Source organism: Miniopterus schreibersii, assembly GCF_964146895.1.
Source record: "Miniopterus schreibersii genome assembly, chromosome: 10".
Taxonomy (NCBI): Eukaryota; Metazoa; Chordata; class Mammalia; order Chiroptera; family Miniopteridae; genus Miniopterus; species Miniopterus schreibersii.
In genome coordinates this window covers 59692107-59719123 of record NC_138110.1, presented here as the reverse complement: position 1 = coordinate 59719123, position 27017 = coordinate 59692107, and the positions used below count along the sequence as shown (strand labels likewise).

Below are 27017 nucleotides of genomic sequence, written 5' to 3'. Positions count from 1 at the left end.
AGAAAGGTGTAAAAACTTAAACATATCTGATAAAAACTTAGTATCAGAAGGAAACATAGTGGGAAAAGCAAGAAACATAACTCTGAAACCATGAAAAGGAAAAGACTGAGCAATCTGACAACCTAAAAAGTAGATCTTTCTACCTTTTTAAAAAACCTTTCTACATTTAAAAGTACCATAAACAAAATCAAAATTTAATTCTCCAACTAGAAAAAAAAAAATGACACGTAAGACAAAGGACCTTAAAAGAGTAGTTACAAATGGCTATGATCTGAATGTGTGTGACCACCCACAATTCATGTTAAATCCTAATGTGACAGCATTAGAAGGTAGGGGCTCTGGGGGTGATTAGGTCATGAGGGCAGAGACCTCATGAAGGGGATTATACCCTTATAAAAGAGGCTCCTGAGAGATCCCTAGCCCCTTCCCATGTGAGGAAACAGGAAAAGGCTGGCAGTCTGCAACCTGGACAAGGACCTTCACCAGGCACCAAATCTGCCAGTGCCATAACCTTGCATGGCCTAGCCTCCAGAAGTATTAGAAATAAACTTCTGTTGTTTATAAGCTACCCAGTTGGTAACATTTGTTATAGCAACCTAAAAGAACTAAGATAGAAAATCAGTAAGAGAAAAGCCTAATAACCAAATAGGAAGGATGCAAAAGCCACTAACAGACAATTGGCAGAAAAGAAAAGGTTTATAAACACATGAAAAGATATTCAATGTCACTCAAAGAAGAATGCAGATTTTAAAAACTATGAAAACAATATATAAAGAGCTCTTAGAACTCATAATAAAAATACAACCCAATTAAAAACTGAGAAAAGGAGGCAGGCATTTTTCCAAGGAAGACACACAAATGTATGTAAGCACATAAAAAGATGTTGAACACCATTAGCCAATGCAAATCAAAACCACAATGAGATACCACTTCACACCCACTAGGATGGCTATAATCAGAAACACATACAAGTTCTGAGGAGGATGTGGAAAAACTGGAACCCTCATACACTGCTGGTGGGTATGGCGCAGTGACTTTGGAAAACAATCTGATGGCTCAAACATAAGAGCTACCATATGACCCAGTAACCTTACTTCTAGGTATATACCCCAAATTAATATAAATCCAAGTCCATACAGAAACTTGTACACAAATGTTAATAGCATCATTATTCATAATAGCCAAAAAGTAGAAATAGCCCAAATGTCCATTGCTGAAGAATGGATATACAAAATGTGGTATATCCATACAATAAACTATTATTCAACCATAAAAAGGAATGAAGTGCTGATACATACTACAACATGGATAAATCTTAAAAATGCTAAGCTAAGTGAAAAAAGACTGTAACAAATGATCACATATTACATGATTCCATTCATATAAAATTTCCATAACAGAAATATCTAGAGAGACAGTAAACAGAGTAATAGTTGCCCATGAGGGGTGGGGGTTGGAGGGTTAAAACATGGAGTTTCTTTTGGGAGTGATAAAAATGTTCTAAAATTGACTATGGTGATAGTTGCACATATTTATGAATACAGTAAAAACCACTGAATCATGCACTTTTAAATGAGTGAATTGTGTGGTATGTGAACTATATTTCAATAAAGCTGTAAAAATACTGTGAGGAAGTACCATTTTTCTCTTATCTGCTTAGTAAATATTTAAAATACTTAAAATATTATGTTTAGTGAAGGAGGCTACTGGGTACTAGTAATGTTCTATTTTGTGATTTGGATGATAGTGACAAAGGTAAACTTATTTTGTGGTTATTACTGGTGTTCTTTTCTGTATGCAAAGTTATACTTCAATAACAAAGTCCATAAAAATGCACATATACACACTGTGTTGGTGATGATGTAAGCAGACACTCTTCTTATACTTTGTTACTGGGGATGGAAGTTGAAGAAACCTCTTAGGTATGTAAACTGACAAGTTTATAAACAGTAAAAGACACAGACGCTTTGATCTCAAAGGTTTATCTTCACATGTACACAAAAGTATGTACAAAAATCTTTACTGTAATCTTGTTTTTAATAGGAAAGGTGTGAGAAAACTCTAAATGCCCATCAACTGAGGCCTGCGTAAATAAATTATGGTACAATTATACCAGGGAATACTACAGAGCTGTTTAAAATGAGGCAGATTTACATGCACTCAAATTAAACTATCCCCTAGCTAGAGAATTACATGGAAAAAACAAGATACAAAGCAATGTACCTGTATATATATATGTCATCTGTATACAGGGAGAAAATTAACCTAAAGGTGGGGGAAGTGGGGTGATTTATACAAATGTGAGCACACATGCACACACAGAGAGAAGAACATCTCTGGAAGGACACAGACAAAACTAGTAGGCTGTCCAGTTTGGCTCAGTAAAGAGCGTCAGCCTGCAGACTGAAGGGTCCCAGGTTCGATTTCGGCCAAAGGCACATACCTCGGTTGTAGGCCTGTCCACTGCCCCCACCGGAGCACATGCAGGAGGCAACCCATCGATGTGTCTCTCTCACACTGATGTTTCTCTCTCTCTCTCTCTCCCTTCCACAATGGAAAAAATATCCTCGGGCGAGGATTAAAAAGAAACTAGTAATCACAGCTGTCTCTGAGGAGAGGGCACTGGGAAAGTGGGAGTCATACCCTTTAACTCTGTGCTTTACAAAAAAAAGGTAGCTGTATTATCAATTCAAATAAATCAGTTCTTCTAAAGCAAAAACTATGCTGCTTCAACACAGGTGAGTGCCACTGAGATTTAAAGATTAAAATTCTCAAATGTTTCCTATATATTCTGAAATGTTTCCTGACTCCCATTTCAAGAGTTAACTTCTTAAACCATTAAGCAGTAGTATACTAGCAGAACTAATAAACAACTACTTACATCAACACCTCCAAACAAGTCAAAAATATACGTATTTGGATAAGTGGTTTCTTGGGTAAGTTTCCTCTCTTCAGTAACAAATGCCATAGCCTCCATGGAGAGGAGAGGAGAAATTTCCTAAAAAAGTATTAGAGAGAAAGATTCAGTTTCTGTATCCAACACAGACCAGACACCAAAGCATCAGTCTGCATTTTAGTCACAACTTAAATCCCCACACGCACAAAGATATCCCTCAATGAACCACACTTCCTGGTGCTCAGACCCCCTCTAGAATCCTCTCCCACACGGAGTCTGGGCTGGTGTGACTCTATTCAACCAACAGGATGCGGCAGAAGTGACACTATGCCAGTTCGGGCCTAAGTCTTAAGAAAAACTGGCAAAGTTGGCTTTTGCCATCTTGGAATCCAATCACCACATTGTTAGAAGTCCAACATAGACACCTAGAGAGGGCATAAGGAGGAGAACTGAGGCCAGGACTGATATCCTTAACTGATCTCCAGCTGATAGTCAGCATTAACCTACCAGCCATGTGAGTGAAGCAGTTTTGGACCTTACAGATGGTTCAATACCCAACCCAACACCACATGAAGCAAAAGAACCACTCTATAAACCCAAAAAATTGTTAGAGATAAATGGTGATTATTATTTCAAGCTACTAAGTTTTGGGGTGGCTGGTTCCGCAGCAATAGATAACCAAAACATTGCTCAAGTGTCACCTCTTTCAAGAAGTCTTCTTTGATTTTCCCTCAGTCAAAAGCATTTTGATGCACCTCTGAACGCCCCCCCAAAAATCTGTAATTCATTGCAGCATTTAGCACTTTTACTTTGTACCTCTTTACAAACGTATGTTATTTCTCCCTAGATTAAATGTTCCTTGAAGATAAGAATGAAACAGATTCCTCTTTGTATTCTCCCTAGGTCCCATGACATAGCAGTTATTTAATACAGTCAGTATAGTTTAGAGGTTCTCAAATTTGGAGAGGCCAAAGAATCCTTTGTTTATATGGAACAGGGCTAATAGAAAAAAATAATAATCTTACGGAAAAGTTGATATAATAAAAGCTGTAATAGCAGTAGTAACCGCTAATTTATTTAATGCTTGGTTCTAAGCATGGTTCTAAGCTCTTCACGTATTACCTCTTTTAATCTTCACAACCCAGTGAGAGAGAATAGTAACTTATCCCAGTTTTACAGATAACGAAGCTGAGGCACAAAGAAGTTGCCAGTGTCACACAGCTGTAGAGCCAGGATTTAAATGTAGGAAGTTTGGCTCCAGAGTCTGTGCTTACAGAAGAAAGCAAAACTATTTTGGGTGAAATAGGGGAGAGAGTAGGAAGAATCCAGAACCCTACTCATTATGCTCTCTCCTCAGGGACTTGTGAGGGAAAATGGAACACAATGGGCTAGAGCAAACATTGTTTGTTCAAATGCGGGTGAGCATCAGAATAATCTGAAGGACTTCTTAAAATTCAGACTACTGGGTCCCACCTGCAGAATTTCAATAGGTCTGGGATGGGGTCCGAGAATGTACATTTATAACAAGTTCTCAAGTGATGCTGATGCTGCTGGTCCAGGTACCATACATCAAGAAAAAGCAGAACTCACTCTTATGGATCACTTTTTATATGCCAGGAACTGGGCTTTTATCCTTTAGTTCACTTAATCCTTAAAATAATTCAGTAAAGTAAGTATAGTTTTATTAGTTTTATTCATTTTACGGGCAAAAAGCAAAATCACAAAGTTGCCTAGAGTCACATAATTAGTAAGTGACTGAACCACTTTCTCTGGATCTCATTTTTCTCATCTATAAAACCAGGAAGCACTTCCGGCTGGTAACCTGGTACAGTGGAAACTGGCTTTGGATAAAACAAATCTGGGCTCATCATATAGTAGACACAAGGTTTTGGGGGGAGTGGGGAGGTGCGGGTTATTGTCAAGTTTCAGTTTTTTCAACTGAAAAAGAGAATATAAAAAAAATTTGGATTTTGTCTGCCCAGCAGCTTTCTCTCTTCTTTAGGTAACAGCCCCATTTCCTTAGAGGAAATGCCCCTCCCCACTTTCCACATGGTTCTGCTAGGGTTGTCAACAAGCAACTCAGTCCCAGCCCCTGGGGCAGGTGAGCAGGCTTGGCCAAGAGTCTCTCATTTCCCTCACCTCAGTGGATAGCCCATGTTGTAGAAATGCCACCCTAGGCCTGTGATTTCATGGAGGAACTTGAGGCCACACATAGACGTCAAGGTAAGAAGTAGGCAGCCTAACTCTGTTCAGCTCCTGAATTCACACCTGTGCTTGGCCAATTATGTAAGACAAATAAAGGATCTTTTCTTTCTTTTTTTTTTTTTTTGCTAGTCTGAGTTTCTGTCACCCACAATCAAAATATTCTGGACTAATACAAAGGAAAATACCAGCCACCTCAGGGTTAGTGAAAAAATTAAATATGCCTGGTACACAGTGAATTTCAAGTAAGTATTTGCTGGATGAATAAAGAAATGATCACATAGCAAACACGAATATTAATGTCCCCCTTCTACTTCCTTCACCTCCTCCTTTGTATCTCAGAGATTCTGAAGGAGTCAAATGAAATAATATACAACTCTTTGCAAAGTGTTTATTTCTGTTCTAATCAGACTATGAGAAGATCAAGAATAAAAAAAAAAATCCCCCCCCCCCCCAAGTCAATACACAACTTTTAATGTGTCTTTAAAATATTGCAAATAAGTCTGAGGAATCATCCGGCCTCTTGTTTCTGTAGCTGAACAAGCTGAACAACTCAGACCTTGTTCATCAGCTTGCTGGACTGTTCCCTTTTCAGAAACACAGACACCATCCCAACATTTCCTGATGTCCTTGTTTTAACTGTGTGACTTGCTAAATCAAAGCAGCTGAATTTGATACAAGTTGAAGGTCGTTTCCTTCAAGAATTAACTCATCTTTCTGTGCTTGATACTGAACAAGCCATGCCTGACCTCATCCGAACCCTGTGGATGGGTTCCCGTCAAGAAGTTTCTGATTTCAACAAGAGAACCATTCTCCTGAATAACATTGATGGGGAAGTGAGCGTACACAGACCTCGTCTTGTAACGGAAGCCCAGTGTAACACCCTTGACCATGTCCTGTACATGACTGCAGATGGTGCAAGAGGTAGCGAGCTCCTTTCTGTTTCCCCACCACTATCAACCCAGAGCCTTTTTCTTTCCAGTGAAGTCCCTCCATAGGGTGCCTCTGGGGCCCTTCACAATAACTGAGTCCCTTCAGAGTGATGTCCATATTTTCTGAAATATCAAGTCTGATTGTTGACAATGGTCTTCATCCTCACAGTAGATGCAGCCCAAAACATCTTTTCTTAAAGGTAAAGATTAAGCTTATTCTGGAGCCTATTATATTTTAGAATGACTTATGAAATATAATAATCAAAACTTCACCTCTGAAGAACAGTGTATCATTAAGTTTCATTATGTCCAAATACCATTTGCATGGGTTTTAGCTGCAGCTAAAGCTGGCGCTCTAAATTCAAACTGGACCCACCACTCACCGCCCCCTACAAGCTAAAGTTCAGATATAGAAACCCAGACCTATTAAATCAGAAACTCTGAGAGTGGTCCCAGTACTCTGTTTTAACAAGCCTTCCAGCTGATTCTCTCACACACTCAAGTTTGAGAACAGCCTTACTATATCTCTCTGCATTCTTTGCATCTCTCCCCCAACCACCAAGCCCAAACCCTTCAATCTTCTCGTTAGTCGTAATTATCAACCACAGGTCACTACCATGAAGCTCCTGCAATGTGAGTTCTTTTAAACCCCATTCAAAGACAACACAGTCTCAGTCCTGGGGCACAGTTTTGACCTCCCAAATTAAGCAAGCACTGAGGACATCCACAGGCAACTCAATGGTGGTTATCTTTGGGTGGCGAGGGTTTTATTTCTTCTTTGGCACTTTTTCTCAACTTCCCAAATTTCCCACAGCTTACATAATAAAAACAGGCTATTTTAAAAAGTAGAGTGAAAGAGAGATTTTTAAAAAATAGCAGGCATCTTGTGTCACTTGGAGGCCCTAAATGCAGCCCCTCCAAGGCCCGAAAGAATTACCTTGAGGATGCTTTGACACTCAACGAAGTCACTGTGGAGGTGGCTGGTTGCATACAGCTTAAGGAGCAGCTGAGGAATTCCACTCCATTTGGACTGTATGTCCCTCTCCGTCAAAAAAGTCTCAGTAAACTGTGAGTGTAAAAAAAAGAGAAACATTTTACTGGTGAGGAAAGAACTACAGTTGACCTTGAACAACATAGGTTTGAACTGTGTGGGTCACCTATATGTGGATTTTTTCAGTAAATACACGGTCGACCCTCTGTATCCCCAGGTTTTGCATCCCCAGATTCAACCAACCTTGGACTGAAAACAGTCTTTTCAAACTGTGGCTGGGAATCCACAGATGTGGAGGGCTGACTGTATGCATTGTTCTCTGACATTTTATATAAGGGACTTAAGCACCTGCAGATTTTGTTATCTGCAGGGGTCCTGGAACCAATCCCCGGTGGATACTCAGGGACAATTGTATTAGCATATAGGGCAAAGAAGAGCAGCTGCCTCCCAACTCCCTCCCCAGAGGACAGATAATTCAAAGGCCTCTTTCTAGAAACCTTCAAAAGCTCCCCAACAGCCTATAAGCTAAAAGTCAACTTGCCTTGTGATAAAGCACCCTTCATATTCTATCACCTGCTTTCCTTTCCAGCCTCATCTCTTTCCCAACACACTCTAGGCTCCAATACACACATTCTCTCTATGCCCCTCCACACATGTTCTCTCCCTGTCTTTTCTACCCAGAAGCTCCTTCTCTGTCTTCAAAATGCAAACCAAACACCCAGAAACTTTCCTTGATTGGTCTTCACCTCTTCCTTTCTAAAAAAGAAAGAGGAGGTGCCCTTCCACTGGGCCCTCATCTAACATTTATCCTACTGCATCATAATTAACAGTTCATGTGTCCACCTCCTCCTGCAGACCATAAGCTCCTCCAGAGTAGGTACCGAGCTGTTTTTTGTCGTACACGCCTTCTCTCTCTCAAAGAACGGCAGGCACTAGTTTAACAACACGTACGTTAATCAATTATGGCACAATTTCCACCAACACTAGTGGGACAAACCATCGTCAGGGGCTGGATGTGAATTATTTTCATGTGCACCTGTCTCTCAATCAGATTAAAAGTTCCTTGTAGCCCTGGCCGGCCTGGCTCAGTGGGTAGAGAGTTGGCCCACCCACCAAAGGGTCACAGGCTCGATTCCCAATCAAGGGTACATACCTGGGTTGCAGGGTCAATCCCTGGCCCCAGTGGGGCGCATATGGGAGGCAACCAATCGATGTGTCTCTCTCACATCGATGTTTCTCTCTCTCTACCCCTACCCTCCCCCACTGGAAATAATGAAAAAAATACCCTCAGGTGAGGATTAACAACAACAACAAGCTCCTTGTAACTGTTATTGTAGGACATGCAAGTCTTCAATGTCTTAGTCTATCCTGATGCATGTCGGTCCTAACAACCTAGACAAGTCCCATTATCCTTCCTGAGCATGTTTGTTTAATTGTAAAAGTAAGATAATTCTGGGGTAATGGGAGTTAATGCTTTTGAGAGTAATCTGTATTAGGATGAAACAGAAGAAATGACCATTTCTGTAAAAAATGATTGAATATTAGCAATTTCATACCATTCTTAAGCTCAAATAAATGCAAGTCTAAGAACAATGGAAAAACATCTTTCCTTTCCTTGAAAGAAAAACAAAGAAAATAAACATGGTTCTACGGGACTTAGGAAAGGCAGTGTTTACAAATTTATAGCTGTAAACATTTTTATTTTAAAAAGGGGTAATCTCAAGTCACTTATTCAAGCTTTCACCATGAGGAACTAGAAAAAAAAATGAGCAGACCAAACACAAAAGCAAGCAAAAGGAAATAAAAAATATTATTGCAAAATTAAATCAAAACAGAGAACAAAAGTAACAGAGAAAAATGAGCAAAATCAAAAGTTGAGTCTTTGAAAAGAGCAATAAAAGTGGAAACTTTACTTACACTGACCAACTTACACTGACTCAAATTACTAAATTCAGGATTGAAAGAGGGTACATAACTACCAACCTTACCGAAATAAACTTTGAGTGAATACTAGGAACAACCGCATGCCAACAAATTAGATAACTTACGTGAAATAGACAAATTCCTAGCAAGAGGCAAACAAAAGAAACTGACTCAAGAAAAAACAAAATAGAACATCTGATGGCCTACAAGAGATCAAATTAGTGATTTAATAAAAAAGAAAGAAAACTACCCACAAAGAAAAGCTCGAGTCCAGATGCTTCTACTAAATCCAAAGGAACACTGCCCTGGCCGGCGTTCCCAGTGGTTAGGGCATCGGCCCACATGGTAACACCACAAGAACTACTGCTACCACTCAAAAGTACTCTGGAAATCAGACTCCATTTTACATAGAAATAATGACAAATTCTACATGTAAAAATTGTTTTCTTGTTACTGACGTAATAAATCAACAGAAATTTAAGAAAAGATAAAGTGATACGGAGCCCATGGTAATTTAATTATCTTCTCTCAGAAAACAGATCTTCAATAGAAGAAACACTTTTCACTCATCAGGGCTATGACTCTGCATAACACTGAGCTGTTCTCTTCAGATAGAATCTTTAGAAAAAAACAAGATGACTCTGACGTACGGTGCAATGTCCAAACTCCTCAGCAGTAAGAAAACATTCATTCCTTCTCCTTTCTTCTGCAAGAAAATCACTGACATCCAGCATAATGCCCAGAATCATAACTAGTTAACTTGGATGCCATTCTTGTAGTATATAACTGAGATGCCACACACACTCCCCTGAACTACAGCTGTATCTTAATAGAACATGATAGGAAACAAAGTTGGCAAGAGATTCTGAGGGCTTAGGATACTGATCGGCAGAGAACCAAACAAAGCCATCCTCTGAGTCAGTCAGATATTCAGGTTTCCAGTAAAGGTCCTATAAACAACTATCCCAAGTGCATTGACAGTCAACTGCCAAAACAACAGCTTCTGTTTTCCAAAGCAGTACCTGTGAACAATCCATAAACAAACTGTCAAAGACACTGCACATCTGGACAACACAGCTGCAAAGTTAATTTTGGCTGGTAGAAAACTATGCCCCTGGTTTTAATTTGGGTGGAATTTTGATCAGGGAAAGAATCCTATTGTGGGCACTTCTAATGTTTCTATAGACATGTGCAACAATGCTATAAACTGCCAAACACAGAAGATTCTTATAAAGAAAACTGACACTTCAAGTGAAAAAAAGAAGAAAAAAAAAAGGCTGAAATTCAATTTTCCAAAAGTAATGACACCAAACCATCGATCCAGAAAATTCAGGAAACACCAGGCAGGATAGTTACACCTCCACTTATCATATCCAAACTGCAGAAAACCAGAGAGAAAAATCTTGAAAGAAGCCAGACAGTAAATTTGTTATTTTACCACAATTTTTAATAAAAGAAAATATAAGCAGTCATCATTCCTGATCCCTTGAACATTGAAAGGATAATAAGGAATACTATGAATAACTCTGTGCTCACAAATTTGATTACTTAGATCAGCGGTTTTCAACCTTTTCATCTTATGGCACATATAAACTAATTACTAAAATACTAAAATTATTTTTTTGCGGATCTGACCAAAAAAATAGATAATTTTGATTCAGTCACACCAGATGGCTATTGATGGCTATTTATTTGACAATCTGAGGGAAAAGAGGTCAGTGCCTCTGACTAGTCAGGTACTGCATGTGTTAAAAATTCTTGCAGACACCAGTTGAAAATCACTGACCTAGATTATAAACAGACTATTCCTTGAAGACACAAACTATGAAAACTTACATGAAGAGAAAGCTATGCTGATAAACCTGTATCTATTAAAGATATTGGGCTAATAACTTAAAGGAGAAGTCTCTGAATATATACTTTTCCGAAGCAGATATACAGATGGCCAATAAGCCCAAGAAAAGATGCTCAGCATCATTCATCATCAGGAAAATGCAAATCAAATCCAAAATGCAATACTACTTTATACCTACTAGATTGGCTATCATTAAAAATGCTTCTAAAAGATAAATAGAACTATCTTCATGACCTCAAACTAGGCAAAGATTCCTTCAACAATACAACATGTACTAACATAAGGAAAATAGTGATACCATGAGTTGTATTAAAATTAAGCAGTTCTTCTTCCATCTCGGCCACCGACATGCCATCCAGACTGAGGAAGACTCGGAAACTTCGGGGCCACATAAGCCATGGCCATGGCCACATCGGCAAGCACAGGAAGCACCCGGGAGGCCTGATGATGCTGGAGGCCCGCATCATCACAGGATCAACTTCAACAAATATCACCAGGGTTACTTTGGGAAAGTTGGTATGCGGCATTTCCATTTAAAGAGGAACCAGAGTTTCTGCCCAACTGTCAACCTTGATAAACTGTGGACCTTGGAGCAGACATGGGTAAATGCTGCCAAAAACAAGACTGGAGCTGCGCCTATCACTGACATGGTACGATTGGGCCACTACAAAGTTCTGGGGAAGGGAAAGCTCCCAAAGCAGCCTGTCATGGTGAAAGCCAAATTCTTCAGCAGAAGAGCTGAGGAGAAGATTAAGGGTGTTGGCAGGGCCTGTGTCCTGGTAGCTTAAAGCTACATGGAGGGAAGTTCATTAAAATGTCCACAGGTGCTTTTGTAAAAAAAATAAAAATAAAATCAAGCACTTCTGTCCATCAAAAGATCTTTTTAGAGACTAAAAAGGCAAGCCACCAAATGAGAATATATCTGCCAAACTATAAGTAAATGAAAAAAATTTCAAGTCAATTAAAAACAAACAGAAAAATGCGCAAAATATGTAAACAGGCAATTCACCAAACAGGGTGTCCAAATGGCCAACAAATGTCTGAAAAGGTGCTTAACCTTATTAGCCATCAGGGAAACACAAATTAAGATCATGAGACCATTGACACACATTAGAATGGTTCAAGCTAAAAGACTGGCAATACCACAGGTTAATAAGAACATGGAACAACAGACCTCATACACTGCTGGTGGGAGTATAGATTAGTACAACCACTTAGAAAACTGTTCTGTAATGGCTACTGATGCTGAACCTATGCATATCCTATAATCCAGGAATTCTAAATATATACTTAACAGAAATTGTGCATATACATACCAAGAGACATATACAAGAACGTTCTTGTAAGCATCATTTATAATAACCCCAAACTGGAAAGCTCCAAAATACTCACCAAAAGTACAATAAATTAATTGTGTTAATACAATAGAATACCATACAGAAAATACCATACAGAACTACAGCTTCACCAACATCACAGATGAACCTAACAATGCTGACTGACCCAAGGTCAAGCACAAAAACTGGCACAACTAAACCCACTGTTAGAAGTCAGGCTAATAGTTTCATTTGGAGAGGAGGAAGAGTAGAGTGGTTGGCAGGGGGTGCAGAGGTGATCTGGTGGTTGCTGCACAGTTGATGCTTTTGTTATTTTTCACTGAGTTACACATTTATTTTTGAGCATTTTTACTTGTATGTTATATTTCAACACAAAATGTTTTTTAAGTGTTTGCAACAAAATAATCTGTATGTACTGATTATGCAAAGATCTGTAAGATACATTTTAAGTTTAAAAAGCTACATGCACAATAATGTATGTAGTAAGATAATACTTATTTAAGGAAAAAAGATACATAGACACATTTGCTTTTTCAAGTTTAGAATGTCTCTAGAGGCTACACAAGAAATCAATAACCATAGCTGCCTCTCGGAGTAGAACTGGAGGGTGCTAGCAGAGGTGGTAGTGGGCTATTTGCAAGGGACACTTCCTTTTTTCTGTAACCCTTTTGTACATGTGCATATGTTATTTATTCAAAATACATATTACCTCTGGTAGGGAGGGAATGACATGAAACGGGGATTAACTTTATTAGTAATGTTTTAAGTTTGGCAGTGGGTACACAGTTATTATGATGATATTGTGGTATCACTATTGCTTTCTGTAGGTCAAATATTTAACAGTAAGTTTTAAAAAGTCTCTGCACATTGGCACACTGTGGATGCTCGATAACTGTTAATTATCCTCCCCTCCCTATTCCCAGTCTATCTAAACTTAACTCTCACCTATCTCCCATACAAGCATTTCACTTTCCCAGTTCTAATGGCCAATTCTGAGGGCTTTCTCAGTGCTGGTCTTAGTGCCAGAAGGCTCTCTGCTCCTCTGTTCAAATTCTACTCATTCTTCAGAACCAACTCAAAGTCTCATCTCTCCAAAGCAATCACAGTAAAACTTCATAAGAGAGAAAATGTCTTTTAAAAATAGGAAGACCCTAGAGATCATTTAGTGCAATCATTCTGCAGAGGAGGTTAATGTCAGGTGATAGACATGATGTTTTATAGTTGTTACATATTTTAATGTGTATCTACACTGTATATAAGGCACAATGAATAAAGAGGGAAAGGGGGAGGGGGAGAGGAGATGAGGGAGGGAAGAGGGAATCCTAAAAAGCTTTCAGGGGCTGAGGAGTGGGGAAACAGGTCCTATACAAAGGGCTGGGAATCAGAACAGACTCTTCCAAAGTTACATCGAATGCTTAAATACAATGGAATAACACCATTAAAATTTTAAAGGAAGCCCTGGCTGGCCTGTGTGGCTCAGTGGGTGTCATCCCGTGGTTCGAATCCCAGTCAGGGCACATACCTGGGTTTGATCCGCTGTAGGGGGTGTGCAGGAGGCAGCCAATCAATGGTTCACTCTCACATCTCTCTCTCTCTCTAAAAATCAATAAAAATATATATATAAAGGAAAATAACTTCTAATTTAGAATCTATACCCAGCTAAACAAAATATACAAGGAGAGGAATAAAAAAACTTTTCAGACATACAAGCTTTAAAGAAAAAGTTATTTCCCATGTACTCTTTTATAGGAGGCTACTGAAGAATGTACTCCCCAAGAAAAAGGAAGACAGGATTCAGGAAACAGGATCTAAACGTGAGAAAAATAAAATGCTCTGAATTTGGTGACGGAAAATCCCAAGATTTCAGCTGTTTAAGCTGTCTAAGTGAGTAACTAGTTCAAACTGGAGCAGAAGGATACAGAGGTCTAAGAATTTCTTTTAAAAAGGGGGGAGGGGGGACTTTTAGAACTGCAGAATAAAATTTAAGGACACAAAAAGCAAATTTTAAAAAGATGATCATTCTAATTTAAAAAGTGAGACTCAAAGGGCTACATGTGGATAGGATTCCATTTCTATGACAGTGTAAAAGGGCACAAGAATAGGACTGAAAACAGATGAGCAGTTGCCAGAGGATGGGGGTGAAAAAGGGGTTGATTACTATGAAGGAATTTTCTATATCCTAACTGCAGTGGTGGTCACACGACTGCATGCATTTATCAATACTTATATATAGAACTATACACTAAAAAGGGTGAATTGTACTGTTTATGCTTATATCTCAATTTAAGAAATAGTGGGGAAGGCGTGGCTTTTAACTCTAAGAAAAACAAAAAATATATATACAACACAAAAATAACTTTTGAATACTATATGGCTCTGCTGTACACAACCACATCATCACCACCATTGTAATATAAATACTTAACACCAACATCCAAAACTGTGATAGATCTACAATCGGAGAATGAACATGTGGCATTAAATTCTAATCTTCTACAATAGGAAGAAACAGATAATGTTTAAAATTAAAGTCCGTGAACAGCCGTATAAGCATGCTATTTAGAAACACGGGCTCTCCTGTGTCCTGGACCTTTCCTTGCAAAAGAAATGGCTATAGTGCAGATGCGGTTGCCTCGTGAGGGTGAACTTGGGAGTTGGGGGGGGCAGGGTACTGCTGTTTTTTGTTATAAGGCTCATGATACCGAGAGGCCCTCCCAATCATGTTCCAGATAGTCAGCTTCACAAGGAATTTCTTTTACTACCTCTACAATGTCTTACAAGGAATTTACTCTCATTTTAAAATAATCATTTGGATTTTGTTTTCCTAGTGAACAGCTGAGTACTGTGATGCAAGAGCCAACATCCAGTCATCTTCAAAGTTTGAGTTGCTGGCAGGTGCTGTACGGGTTTCTTCTCTTGGAGTACTTGTGGTTTAACAGTCTATACCAGCGATAATCTCTTACACGATGCTGCCTAGGCTATCAACTTGTTTAGTGAATGTGACATTTCATTTTTCATTGACTGATTTTTGTCTTTACTGTGCTTTTCTTTTTAAATACTAAAAGGCTGAATTCTATATATATATATATAAATGTACATCTTGTTTGTTTAGTCCTAAGTGTAAGATAACTAATACGTCAAAATATTACATTAAGTGCAAGAAAATAACCATCTTAAAAGATAATTAATGAAGACTAAATACCCTGTTAGGTTCTGATAATAAATGGGAACCCATGAATACCTGTGTCCACTTTAATAGGATTTTGTTTCAATATAATTAAGAGTGAATTTTATGGCCTGTGAAGTTTACAAAAACTTCTTGTTAAGATTAACGGTATTTATATTAATTTATGAGAATTTATCCTATCCAGGGTTTTTTTCAGTATCAAATTACCTTGACAGGCAAGAAAAGACTATATTTGACTTAAACCCCTAGGGTTTCACAAATACTAATGCTTATTAGAATAAAGTTAAAACAAGTAGTACCTATTGAAAATAATTTTAAGGGAGGAGTCCACCTAAGGAAAAAATAGGAAGTAACATTCAGGAAAACAGGCATTTTGATATGCCAATAATCATTAAGGAAACAATGGCTGGCATTTGGAAAACAGAACAAGAATGTCATAACCCAGGGGTATCTGAAGGAGTAGTATCTCTAGGGGTGGTACATCCTGACCTGTATTAGTTGCTCTGCCCTGGAGTCTAGGATTTGCCTCATCTACCCCTTTCCGTTAATTCCTACTGATCATGCAGGGTCTTGTATGTCCATGGTAAGAAATCTGGATTTGATTCTAACTGTAATGGGATGGCATTGGAGGTTTGTTTGTTTGATTTTTAATCCTCACGTGAGAATATTTTTTCCGTTGCTTTTCAAAGAGAGGGGAAGGGAGAAAAAGAAAAAAAACAACACATCAATGTGAGAGAAACACATCGATTGGTTGCCTCATGCACTCGGGAATTGAGTCTGCAACCAAGGTACGTGCCCTTGGCCAGAATCGAATTCAGGACCCTTCGGTCCATGGGCCAATGCTCTAACCACTGAGCTAAGCCAGCTAGAGCATGGCACCGGAGAGTTTTAAGCAAGGGATTTATAAGATCCAATTCGCTTTAAGGATCAAATGTGCTGGTAAGTGTGAACAGGCTCTGTAAAGGCAAACTGAAAGGGAGATGGGAAGAAGGCACATTAAACTCTAAGTAGAACAGGCCTATTCTAAAACGTGTGGCCTGGAGTCTTCTAGGCTTCTCTTAAGGCCCATTTAGGGAAACGGGCAAGACTTGGAGAAGATCAGGTTTGGTGGAAGAGGAATCAGGAATATTATTTTTGAGATGCCCATTTGATATCTAACTGGAGATGCTGAGAAGGTATCTGGATATGCCATCTGGAGTAAAAAGGAGAAATCAGGATGGAAATAACAGATTTAGGATCCATCAGAATATATAGAGTATTTGTTTAAAACAATACCCACTAGCCTTTAGAGCATGCTTATTGTGTTTCAGACACTATTTGTATGTATTAACTCACTTATTCCTAATCTTAGGCGGTTAGTCTCATGATAGACCCTATTTTACAAAGGAACAATCTGAGACATGAAAAAATGAGATAACTTAAGCATGTACCAGAGCTGGGAGTCCCACCTCGGCAATCTGATTCCAGAATTCTTTAAAGTCACAGATAGAACATGACTGAGGAGAAGGAAGACAGCGCTCTCACAGACAGTATTTCAAACAATCTACTGAGACCTGATCACCTATCAAGTGCCTGGCACCATTTCAGCCTCTGCAGATATAAAGAAAAACAAGACCAAGTCCCTCAAGAAGCCCAGGCTCATAGCTGCAAGCTGACAGCAACTACTTAATGAACATCCACTGCGTGCCACACACCTACCAAGTGTTTCAGACACATTATTTCCCTTAATCCTCCTAACAACACTATGAAGTAGGTGCTACTGCCATTTTAGAAATAAGCAAACTAAGGTTAAACAACATAAGATAAGTCACTCAGCTAGTGACAGAACTAGGGTTCAATCCAGGTCCATCTTGAAAATTTGGTCTTTTCCAAGGATTTCCTATTAGATGCTACAACACGATGAACCTTGAGGACATTATTCTAAGTGAATGATTCTACTTATGAGTTATCTAAAGTAATCAAATTCACAGAAACAGAAAGTCTAATGGTGGTTATCAGAGGCTGGGGGAGCAGCTGTTTAATGGGTATAGCGTTTCAGATTTGCAAGATGAAAAAATTCTGGAGATTCGTTTCACAACAATATGAATATACTTAACACTACTTAACTGTACACCTAAAAAATGGTTAAGATGGTAAATTTTATGTTACATTTTTGTAACCACAATTAAAAAAATTTTTTAATCTGGTCTTTCCCAGCATAGCACATGCCATAATGGATATGCTTACTGTGGTACAGAAATACCTGGGAGGCCCTGGCCAGTGCAGTTCAGTTACAGCATCTGCCCGCACACCAAAGGGTTGAGGGCTCAGTTCCCGGTCAAGGGCACGTACCTGGGTTGCCGCTTCAGCTCTGGCCCTGGTCAGGGTGCGTGCAGGAGGCAACCAATAAATGTGTCTCTCACACTGATGTTTCTCTCTCTCTCTCCCCCCTCCCTCCCTTCTACTCTCTCTAAAAATCAATGGAAAAAATATCCTCGATGAGGATTAACAAAAAAAAAAAAAAAAAAAGAACTAATTTATTCTGCAATGTGGGGGAGAGAGGAGGTGGGAAGTGTGAAGAAGAAGAAATCAAGGAAAGCTGCCAGGAAAAGACTCATCTGAAAGGTGAAGGTTCCCACTTTATCCTCACTATAGTTCTGGCGGGTGTCCCCACCTCAACCCCTGAAACAGCTCCTACGCCTGCACACAACTATCCATCGCCACAATAATCAGCCTAAACCAATGTTCCAGCAGCCTTCTACCTGGTGAGCTCCTCCAGTCTCCCCCCATTCCAAGTCATTCCAACATGGAAGACAAATTAATGTCCTAAACTGCTCCATTCATTACGCTAAAGAACTCCTGTGGCTCCCTATTGCCCTCAGAACACAGAGGATATCAAGATGGAACCTTTCAGTGCCTTTGTTTTCTCATTGGTGTAAGGGATGAGTCCTGACACCAAATTCAAAAGACTGAGGATTAAATAAAGACACTGTGTACCTTGCACAATGCTTAAGCCAAAGTATGTGATCAGTGAAGGTGAGTTACTCCCTTTCTGCCTGTCCCCTAACACCCAGCTCAGTAAGGTCTTTGGGCTTAAAGAATAGAGAAGTATTTCCAGGGCCTTCTTCAGGCAGACAGAGAAGAGTGCCAGCAGGGAAAAGTTGCTCATCTGTGCTCATCCCAATGTCCAGGAAAATATTGCTCACCCAGAACGGCTTCTTCATCTGTAAACCTCCACACAAATAGGCCACCTGGTCATTATTTTATTCTGTCCTTTTAACCATGAGTGATACTGAAATGGTTCAAGATTAGCAAACATATAAAAAGTTACACTGGGGAAAGTCTCTCCCATTTTCTCTGTCTACACAATCGCTGCCACACTCCTACCAACCACTTTATTACTTGCTTGGGTATCCTTCAGAAGTTACTTTATGCAAAAGCTGTCTTTAAATTAAGCTAATGTTTTACAGGTTGTTTACAATGTAAGTTCTGGGAACACTGAGGGGGAGGAGAAGGAGCAAAGAGCCTAGGTCTTATTCATCCCACTCTACCCTAAAGCAATGGCCTTCATCCGTTAAACACACACACACACACACACACACACACACACACACGAAAACTAATCCTAAATTGGACGCCGGTTTTAAGCCAAATACCAAATACAGCATTAATAGTAACTAATTGCCCTTCTGCCCTTACTATGCACCGGAAACGCACTTAACGCTTTACACAACTGTCTCCTTTGACCCTCACAACACCTTAAGAGGTAGGTTACTATCATCTCCATCTTACAAATGGGGAAACTGAGGCCGAGAAGGTAACTTGCGCAATCGAGAGAGAGCAGGGCTCCGACTCTGGCCCGACTCCAGAATCCTCACTCCTAGCCGTGACACTACAGCGGCAAAGGCTCGGGTCCCTGCACCCGCTGGAGCACAGCCGGAGGTGAGAAACGGGCGAGAAAAACGGGGTAGACAACAAAGAAATGTGCAATCGCACACGAAGAAAGTAACGTGAACCGAACAAGTTCAGGGCCGTGACTGATGACAATGGAGCTTACTCGGGAGGGGTCGGGGAAAGGCCTCTCTGCGATGACACAGGACGAGCCCAAGGGCCGTCCGGGGGCCGCAACGAGGCCCCAGCGCCCGGTTCGCACGGGGGAAACTCGAGGCACGCAGGCACTGGGGCACACTCGCCAGGGCCCCAGGCGTGCGGACGTGGCGCAGGGGCGGCGGGGCCCAGCAGCCCGGCCCAGGGCTCGGACACGCCATCGATGCACGATGCAGCCCAGCCCGCTCGGCCCGGACCCGGGGGCCTGCGGACGGCCGCTGCCCACCCCCCCGCCGCGGCTGACAGCGTCCGTGCGGCCCCCGGGAGCCCCGCGGCCGGCCGAGGGGGTCGGCGCCGTGCTGCGGCGGCCCGGAAAGGCCTCTTCCCCGGCCCCCCGCCAGCTCCCGCCCGGCCCGGCCCGCCCCGCCCCTCAGGGGCGGCTTCGTACCTGCACCGCCCGGACCAGGCCCCGGCCGGTCAGCTGGCCCTGCCGCAGCTGCAGCAGAATGTTAGCGGGCCGCGGCCGGCCGCCCCACCCGCCCCACGCCGCCACCGCGGCCGCCGCCCGTCGCCCTCGGCCGGCCCCAGCCCCAGCAGCCGCCGGCGCCGCCGCCATGTCTCCTCGTCCGACAAACAGGAAGCGAGCGGCCCCAGGGCCGCGGAGACTTCTACGGGGCGGCAGAGGGGTCGCCACAGCGCCCCCAGCGGGCCGTCGGCGGACACACAAGCCGCGTGGCAGGGCCCGTGCGCGCCGCGGGGTCTGCTGGGAAATGTAGTTCTGTCTCAGGGCAGGTGCGACGGGAACTTGCCCGCGGGAGGTCCCTTTCGGGCCCCGAGCGCTGCATTTGCGCGAAGTGGCTGAGGTCTAGCGCGAGTCCCGCGCGCGCACTCTCCCATCTCTTACCTGTTTGGGGAGGCTCCAGCCAGCTGGCCTGGGATCGATCCTAGGCGCCAGGCCAGGAATCCGGCCACTCGGTGTAATTCCTGCCGGGCTCCCCGCCGCCCGCGACTGCCTGCGCAATTTCCTTGCTAGTTCATTCAATCAGTAATCCTTGGGAGCCTCTCCAGCCAGTAAATAGGTCTCAGGGGCCTGCTCCGCGCCCGCACCGAACAGGCCCCGGCCGTAGGACGGCGTGCAGCACAGGCTACCGAGGGCCCTGCTCTGGAGCGCGGGCTGCGCGGCAGGACAGCAAGCCCACGCAGAAATGAGCGCGCAGCGGGTGAGCTGCGAAACCGGGTGGGCTGCCGTGAAGTCAACGAGATAATGGAAAGGGGCTGGTAAATTGCGATGTCATATTGTGTCAGAGGAAACTTGTCCTAATTTATCCCCACCGGGTAGGGTGTTCTCTCTGCCCCGTGCCCACATAACCATTCGGCAAACTTCTGCCGCAGGCCTCGTTGCCTCCTCCCCTTTTCCCTCCCTGGGAGGGGTTTTATAAACGAAGGTAGAGCCCTGGGTGTGATGCAATAGGGAATGATGGAGATTTTGACTCATAATTTATCGCCCAAACCGGAACATTTTAAGAATGAAAAGACACCATTAACTTAATTTACTCCTGGACAGCAGACACATATGGGGACTGTCCCAGGAAAACTGGGATTATGGTCATCACCTTCATGCCCATTTTAAATGAGTGGTCTCTATGGCCTCTATTGGATTGTTGCTGGGTCTTCCAGTTTTTCCAGGAAAAAAAAAAAAAAAAAAGCTGGGTTTTTATGTAAAATTCCCCAACTTTGAAAACTACATGGGCCAAATAAAACCCAGTCTGTTTGTGACCCCTGAGACCAACCCCTTTCTCTTCCATTACTTTGTTCGTAAAGACCAGAACGGATCCAGGTATACACAGAAGTTTAGTATGTGGTTAGGGAAATAGTTCAAATCAATGGGGAAAGAAAAAAAAAAAAAGGTCTTTAACTTCACACCTAAAGCTAAAGTGAATCTCAGACATACTAAAAGCTGTATATAACACAATCAAAGTAAAGTTCTAAATCTATGAAAATGCTTTTATGATTTGGAGGTAGAAAAGTTCTGTCATAAAATTCAGAAGTCATGAATAGGAGAAAATTGACAAGTTTGACTTCAACAACATCAAAATCTTCTATATAAGACACTATACAGAACCTAAAAAGCAAGTGCTATTCTGGGAAACAGTCAATACACAGAATTTTTGAGGTTCTCACCCCTGGGAAGTTCTCTAAAGGTCTTGCTTCCTCACATGCTCCAGGTTTCTGTTCAAGGAGAGACCTTCCCTGACCATTCATATAAAGTAGCACCCTTACACTCTCCATCTTATTACCTGCTTTGTTTGTTTTTATAGCACTATCTCCACCTGACATTGTTGTTTACTTTCTGCACCTCTCGCCCTGACCTAACTATAATTTTGGTCTGTTTTGTTGATTGCTACATTTATCTCCAGCATGTAGGATAGTACTTGGCACATAGTAGGTAATTAAATATTTGTTTACTGGCTCGATGAATTAATGTACAGATGCATGAACTACTACAAAAATACAAGGAAAAGACAAACAACCCAACAGAAAACAAGTAGAAAGGAACAGTCAATTCACAGAAGAAAAATAAATGGTCAGTAAATCTGTAGAAAGATACCCATCCTCAACTTTACTAACAGAATACTGATGGTGAGAACATAAATTGACATACCTTTCTTTCTGGAAAGCAATTTTTTTTAGCAATATGATTAAGTCATAAAGAAATCCAGACTTTCGGACTCAATAATTACTCCTTTAGAAATCTATCTTAATAATACTATTTGATATGATGATGATTTACATGCAAAAATGCTTCTTATTGTATTATTTGTAATAGCAAAACAGAAACGATGTAACCATAAAATAAATTTTAAATAAATTCTAGTATTTCAATATAATGGAATACTTGAGCCATCAAATATCATTATTTACAAAATAAGATTTGAAATAAAATTAAACATGCATATCCTTTGATCTGCCTCTAGGAATTTATGTTTTAGCCATAGCTAAACAAGTATACCAAGGTGTGTTACTAGAATATTCAGTGAGGTTTTTATATATCAAATACTGAAAACAACGTAAATATACATCACTAGGTGACTGGTTAAATGAACCATGGTTCATTTATACAGTAGAATACTATGCAGTCGCTAAAAGGAACAGCATACACACACCCATTCTGATATGGGAAGATGTTCATGACAGTTAAATGAAAAAAGCTCATGGAAGACCAATGTGTATCATGTGATCCAACAGTATAAAAAATTATCTACTTATACAAATTTATATGTACATTACAAAATCTGGAAGATTATGCACAAAACAGTTAAAAGCAATTACTATTGAAGAATGGAATTAGGGGGTCGGGAAAAATGTTCATTTCCTAACTTTTACACTATTATTTGCATTTTATTATAAGCACATATAACTTTAATAATTTAAAATTTAAAAAATTTAAATTATATATCTATACCTGGATAGAAAGATGCTCACCACACGTTGTTGAAAGAAAAGTAAAGCAAGTTATATAGGAATAAGTATATTATGATCCCATTAATGTATAATTAGACCTTCTTACCCTATGTGGTTATATGCACTGAATTACCTGACAGAAAAGTCATCAAGAATGTCAACTGTGGTTATCACAATGTAAGACAGATTTCAGGTGATTTTTTACTTCATTAATATTTATCATAATTTGTATACACCCCACATATCATTTTTACACTCAGGGAAGAGGTCTTTTAATGTTATAAATTAAGAAAAAAGAAAGGGAAAGAAAAGGGGTTTCCAGGAATACAAAGCTGATGGTTGGTGAGCTGTCTGGCCCGCAGCCGGCCTTCTCGGGCAATCCCAGCCCCCAGGTTCCGATTGGAGCTCGTCCTCAGGCACACGGTGGAGTGCACGCTCAGGCTGTCACGGCAGGAGACAGGATTCTGACAATTTTTACAGTTCAAATGGCCCTCCACGTTTCTCTTGGGACTCCTGCTGGGGACAAGTCTTTCCACTTCAGCTTTGACCCAACTACAGATATCACTTTCCATTTCTAAATTTACAGCTTCCTCAGTCCAGCCTGGCCCAGACATTTCCCAAAGCTGGCTGTTCGCTAAGTCAAAAATTATTACATCAAATTCAGTCATTAAGGTCACTGTGTGACTAGCAGATAAGGAGATAGATATCCAGAAGCCTCTGTGTAAAAGGCACTCTTGCCAGTTCATCTCTGTCCTGCAGACCTTTCCCATGGAAATCAGATGAGTGTCTCTCACCACCAGAGGGCACAGTACTCCTCCCAGAAGAGGCCAGTTGATGTCAATTTGGGTCAGCATTAGGAAAAAATGAAGCTCCTAAACGGACTAATTTTTTTTCCACAATAATCCCAAATAGCTTAACCAAACATGCTGATGTTAGAGTCTATTACTTCTTGTAAATGAGCTACTAAACTTATCTTAGTTGGGCAGATGGATTACCTGGTGCAAATTTTTAAATCTTTTTTTTTTAATCATAGAAAAGCCATTTTAATCAAAGCAACTGTCATACATGTAACCATGTATCATTCTGTGGAGTTGTTGTGTACAATTAGATTTTTTCACATTTTGTTTCTAATGTACAACCTCTCAGTGATTTGTTTCAAAAATGTTTGTTGAGTATCATCTTACGTGGCAGGCACTGTGGAAGGTGTTAGGGATACAGTGTTAAACAAAAGAAACAAAAGGCCCTGCCCTCATGGAGCTTATACTCTTGCTTAAGACCCACACTTCTTCAAGCACTTACCACTGGCCAGCACTAAATTTGCATTATCTTATTTTCCCTCAGCTTTTATGAGGAAAAATTTCAGATCTACAGAAAAGTTGAAAGAATAATACTATGAATACTTATATACCCTTTGTTTATACTCACCAGATGTTAACATTGTTTTATCTTTATCTACTCTCTCTCTCCCTCTCTCTCTCTCTCTCTCTATATATATATATAATTTTTTGCTAAGCCATTTGAAAGTAAATTACAGATATTATGACACTTCACCCCAATATGTCAGCATGTATCTCCCACGAACAAGGATATGCTCCTAATAACTATGACACTACCACACCCAAGAAATCTAATCTTGATATAATATTACCTTCAAATGCCTGCAGTTGCCCCCCGAATGTCCCCTACAGTCTTTCCCCTCCAATCCAGGATTTAACCAAGGATTATGCATTGTTTTTAATGCCATGTCTCTTTAGTGTCTTTTAATCTAGATGAGTCTTCTCACTTTTTCTGTCTTTCATGAAATCTTAGTTGTTGTTTTTTAAATCCTCACCTGAGGATATTTTTCCATTGCTTTTCAGAGAGAGTGGAGGGGGGAGAGAGAGAAAGAGAGAGAGAAAGAAAGAGAAACATCGACGTGAGAGAGACACACTGATTGGTTGCCTCCCACACGAGCCCTGACCATGGCTGGAATTGAGCCTGAAACTGAGGTACGTGTCCTTGGGCGGAATTGAACCCGAGACCCTTCAGTCCACAGGCCGATGCTCTAACCACTGAGCCAAATCAGCAGTGACTGAAATTCACAGTGTTTAAGAGCCTGAGCCAACTGTGCTGAATGCCCTACCATTTGGATCTGCTTGACAATTTTCTCATGATTAGATTAGGGCTCAACTTTTTTAGCAAAAATACTACATAGATGATGGTGTGTCTTTCCCATGGCTTCACATCAGGAGGAAATAGTGTCAATTTGTCCCATTACTGATAACACCAAGTTTGATCTCTTGGTTAATATGGTGTCCTCCAGGTATCTTTATTGAAAAGGTACATTCTCCCCTTTGTAATTAATAAGTAACCTTTGGCCTTTGAGACTAAGAATATCTTGTTCCCCAACTACCAACTACTCAGTAGTTTTTAGCACCCTTTAATGACCTCTGCCTGGATTACCAGGCTGGTGGTTGCAGAACAGTGATTTTCTAATTCTATCCTTTCTTCCCCTTTTATTAGATTATATTCCCCTTACAAAAAAGGAGCTCATCCCTTTTTTATCTGGGATATCACTATGGACTCATGGATTCTTTTCTTTATTTAATGTGTTATAATCCATTACTGTAGTTAATCTATTTTCCTTTGGCTTGTTAGGTTATCATTTACCTACAATGAAATGCACAGATCTTACGTGTTTAATCTGATGAATTTTAACATATGTATATACCTGTGTAACCAACACCCCAGGGGATACAGAACGTTTCTGTCATCCAGGAAGTGTCCTCATGCCCCTTCTCCGTTCTGATCGTGTTCTTCACGGGTTAGTTTTGATGGCTCTAGAACTTCACATAAATGGGAACATGCAGTATGTAGTCTTTCGTATCTGGCTTTCCCTCAGCATAATGTTTCTGAGACTCATCCCCATTGTTCCACTTCCTACTGCCTGGAAGGAGTTCGTCTATGAATATGTACAGTTTGTTTATCCAGAGTCTTCCAGATGATGGATGTTTGAGCTACTTGGAGCTGTGATGGAGAACGCTACTTTGAACCTTTTTATACAAGTTTTTGTGATGTATATTTTCACTTCTCTTTCTTTTTGATGCTCAAATTGTCACAAGTTTGACCAGTGGTAGTCCTTTCAAGCCAGTTCCTGTGTCCTTTTGGTATCTTCTAAGACAATCCTAATTTTAAAGGGCCCTTGTGAGACTTGAATTTGTTCAACTATGTGTTGTGACCTGAATTCAGAAAACAGAGTCATTATAGATCTCTGCTCTAATCCCCACAGAGGTAAATCCTTCGCTCACTTCCATGGCCAGTCACTCCTTAATCTACAGCAGTAGTTGTTAACCTTTGGGAGAGTCTGAGGACACTTTTATGATGAAAGCTTGAATCCTTTCTCCCCAAAAGGTGTGTGTGCACACACACGCGCACGCACACACACGCGCGCACACACACATTTGCCACAGGGTTCTCAGATTCTATAGTAGCTTCCAAACAAATCGTCTTAAAGTCTGTTCACAGAATACCTACTATGTATCAGAAATTATGCTAGCAATGCAAAGGGAAGAAAGGAAAGTAACACTTAAAAATATCTACTGCCCTGAGCAGTGTGGCTCAGTTGGTTGGGCGTCATCCTGTTCACCAAAAGGCTGCTGATTAGATCCCCGATCAGGGCACACGGCCAGGTTGAGGGCTTGATCCGCAGGACTGGGGGGTGGGGGGGCAGGGGCGGCCGATCGATGTTGTGTTCCCACATGCATGTTTCTCTCTTCTCCCTTCTTCTCTATCTAAAAATCAATAAACTATTCTGAAAAAAACACACCTACTATGTGTGTTTCAGACACTATCAAGTCATGTCATCTCAATGAGGAAGCACAAAATAAGGGAGTTCAGGAACTAACAAACAAATCATCACGGCAAGATGGAATATGCACAATTATAAATAAAGTCAGGTGGTCAACGAATTTCATTCATTCACCAAATATTTGTTGCACACTTTCTTTGTGCAGGGGGTACATTTGTGAATGGCTTGTGCCTTCTAGAGCCCTGAATCTAGTGGAGGAAGACAGATAACAAGCAGTTACGATTCTGGCTCCAGTCCACGCAGGCATCATAACCTTGAACAACTTATTTAATTTTCTGAAGCCTTAACTTGCTTATCTGTCAATGGAGGAAAAAAAACAGTATCTACCTCATGGATTGTTCTGAGTCGTATACGAGATA

At 40.8% G+C, this 27017-nt stretch overlaps 1 protein-coding gene and 2 pseudogenes across 6 annotated transcripts in view; 1 reads left to right on the top strand and 2 right to left on the bottom strand.

The window, feature by feature from the left end:
* TRPC4AP (transient receptor potential cation channel subfamily C member 4 associated protein) overlaps positions 1-19985 on the bottom strand; it is a 59625-nt gene extending 39640 nt beyond the window's left edge. For 2 of the 4 annotated variants that reach the window (XM_081148916.1, XM_081148917.1), the window contains exons 1-3: positions 19798-19968; positions 6968-7096; positions 2882-2998 (exon numbers count right to left, since the gene is read on the bottom strand). In XM_081148916.1, coding sequence (XP_081005042.1) covers positions 2882-2998; positions 6968-7096; positions 19798-19965 — 414 coding nt within the window. In that variant the 5' untranslated portion in view covers positions 19966-19968. Of the gene's footprint in view, positions 1-2881; positions 2999-6967; positions 7097-19797 lie in introns of all 4 variants that reach the window. The other 2 variants (XM_081148918.1, XM_081148919.1) reach the window with 2 other exon arrangements.
* Positions 3290-6191, bottom strand: LOC308562800 (large ribosomal subunit protein uL6 pseudogene; annotated as a pseudogene). The gene is made up of 2 exons: positions 5658-6191; positions 3290-3321 (listed from the first exon to the last, which is right to left on the bottom strand). The product of its transcript is annotated as a large ribosomal subunit protein uL6 pseudogene (transcript).
* On the top strand, positions 11143-11587 carry LOC308562764 (large ribosomal subunit protein uL15 pseudogene; annotated as a pseudogene). The gene has a single exon. The product of its transcript is annotated as a large ribosomal subunit protein uL15 pseudogene (transcript).
* Positions 19986-27017: the final 7032 nt, after the last annotated feature.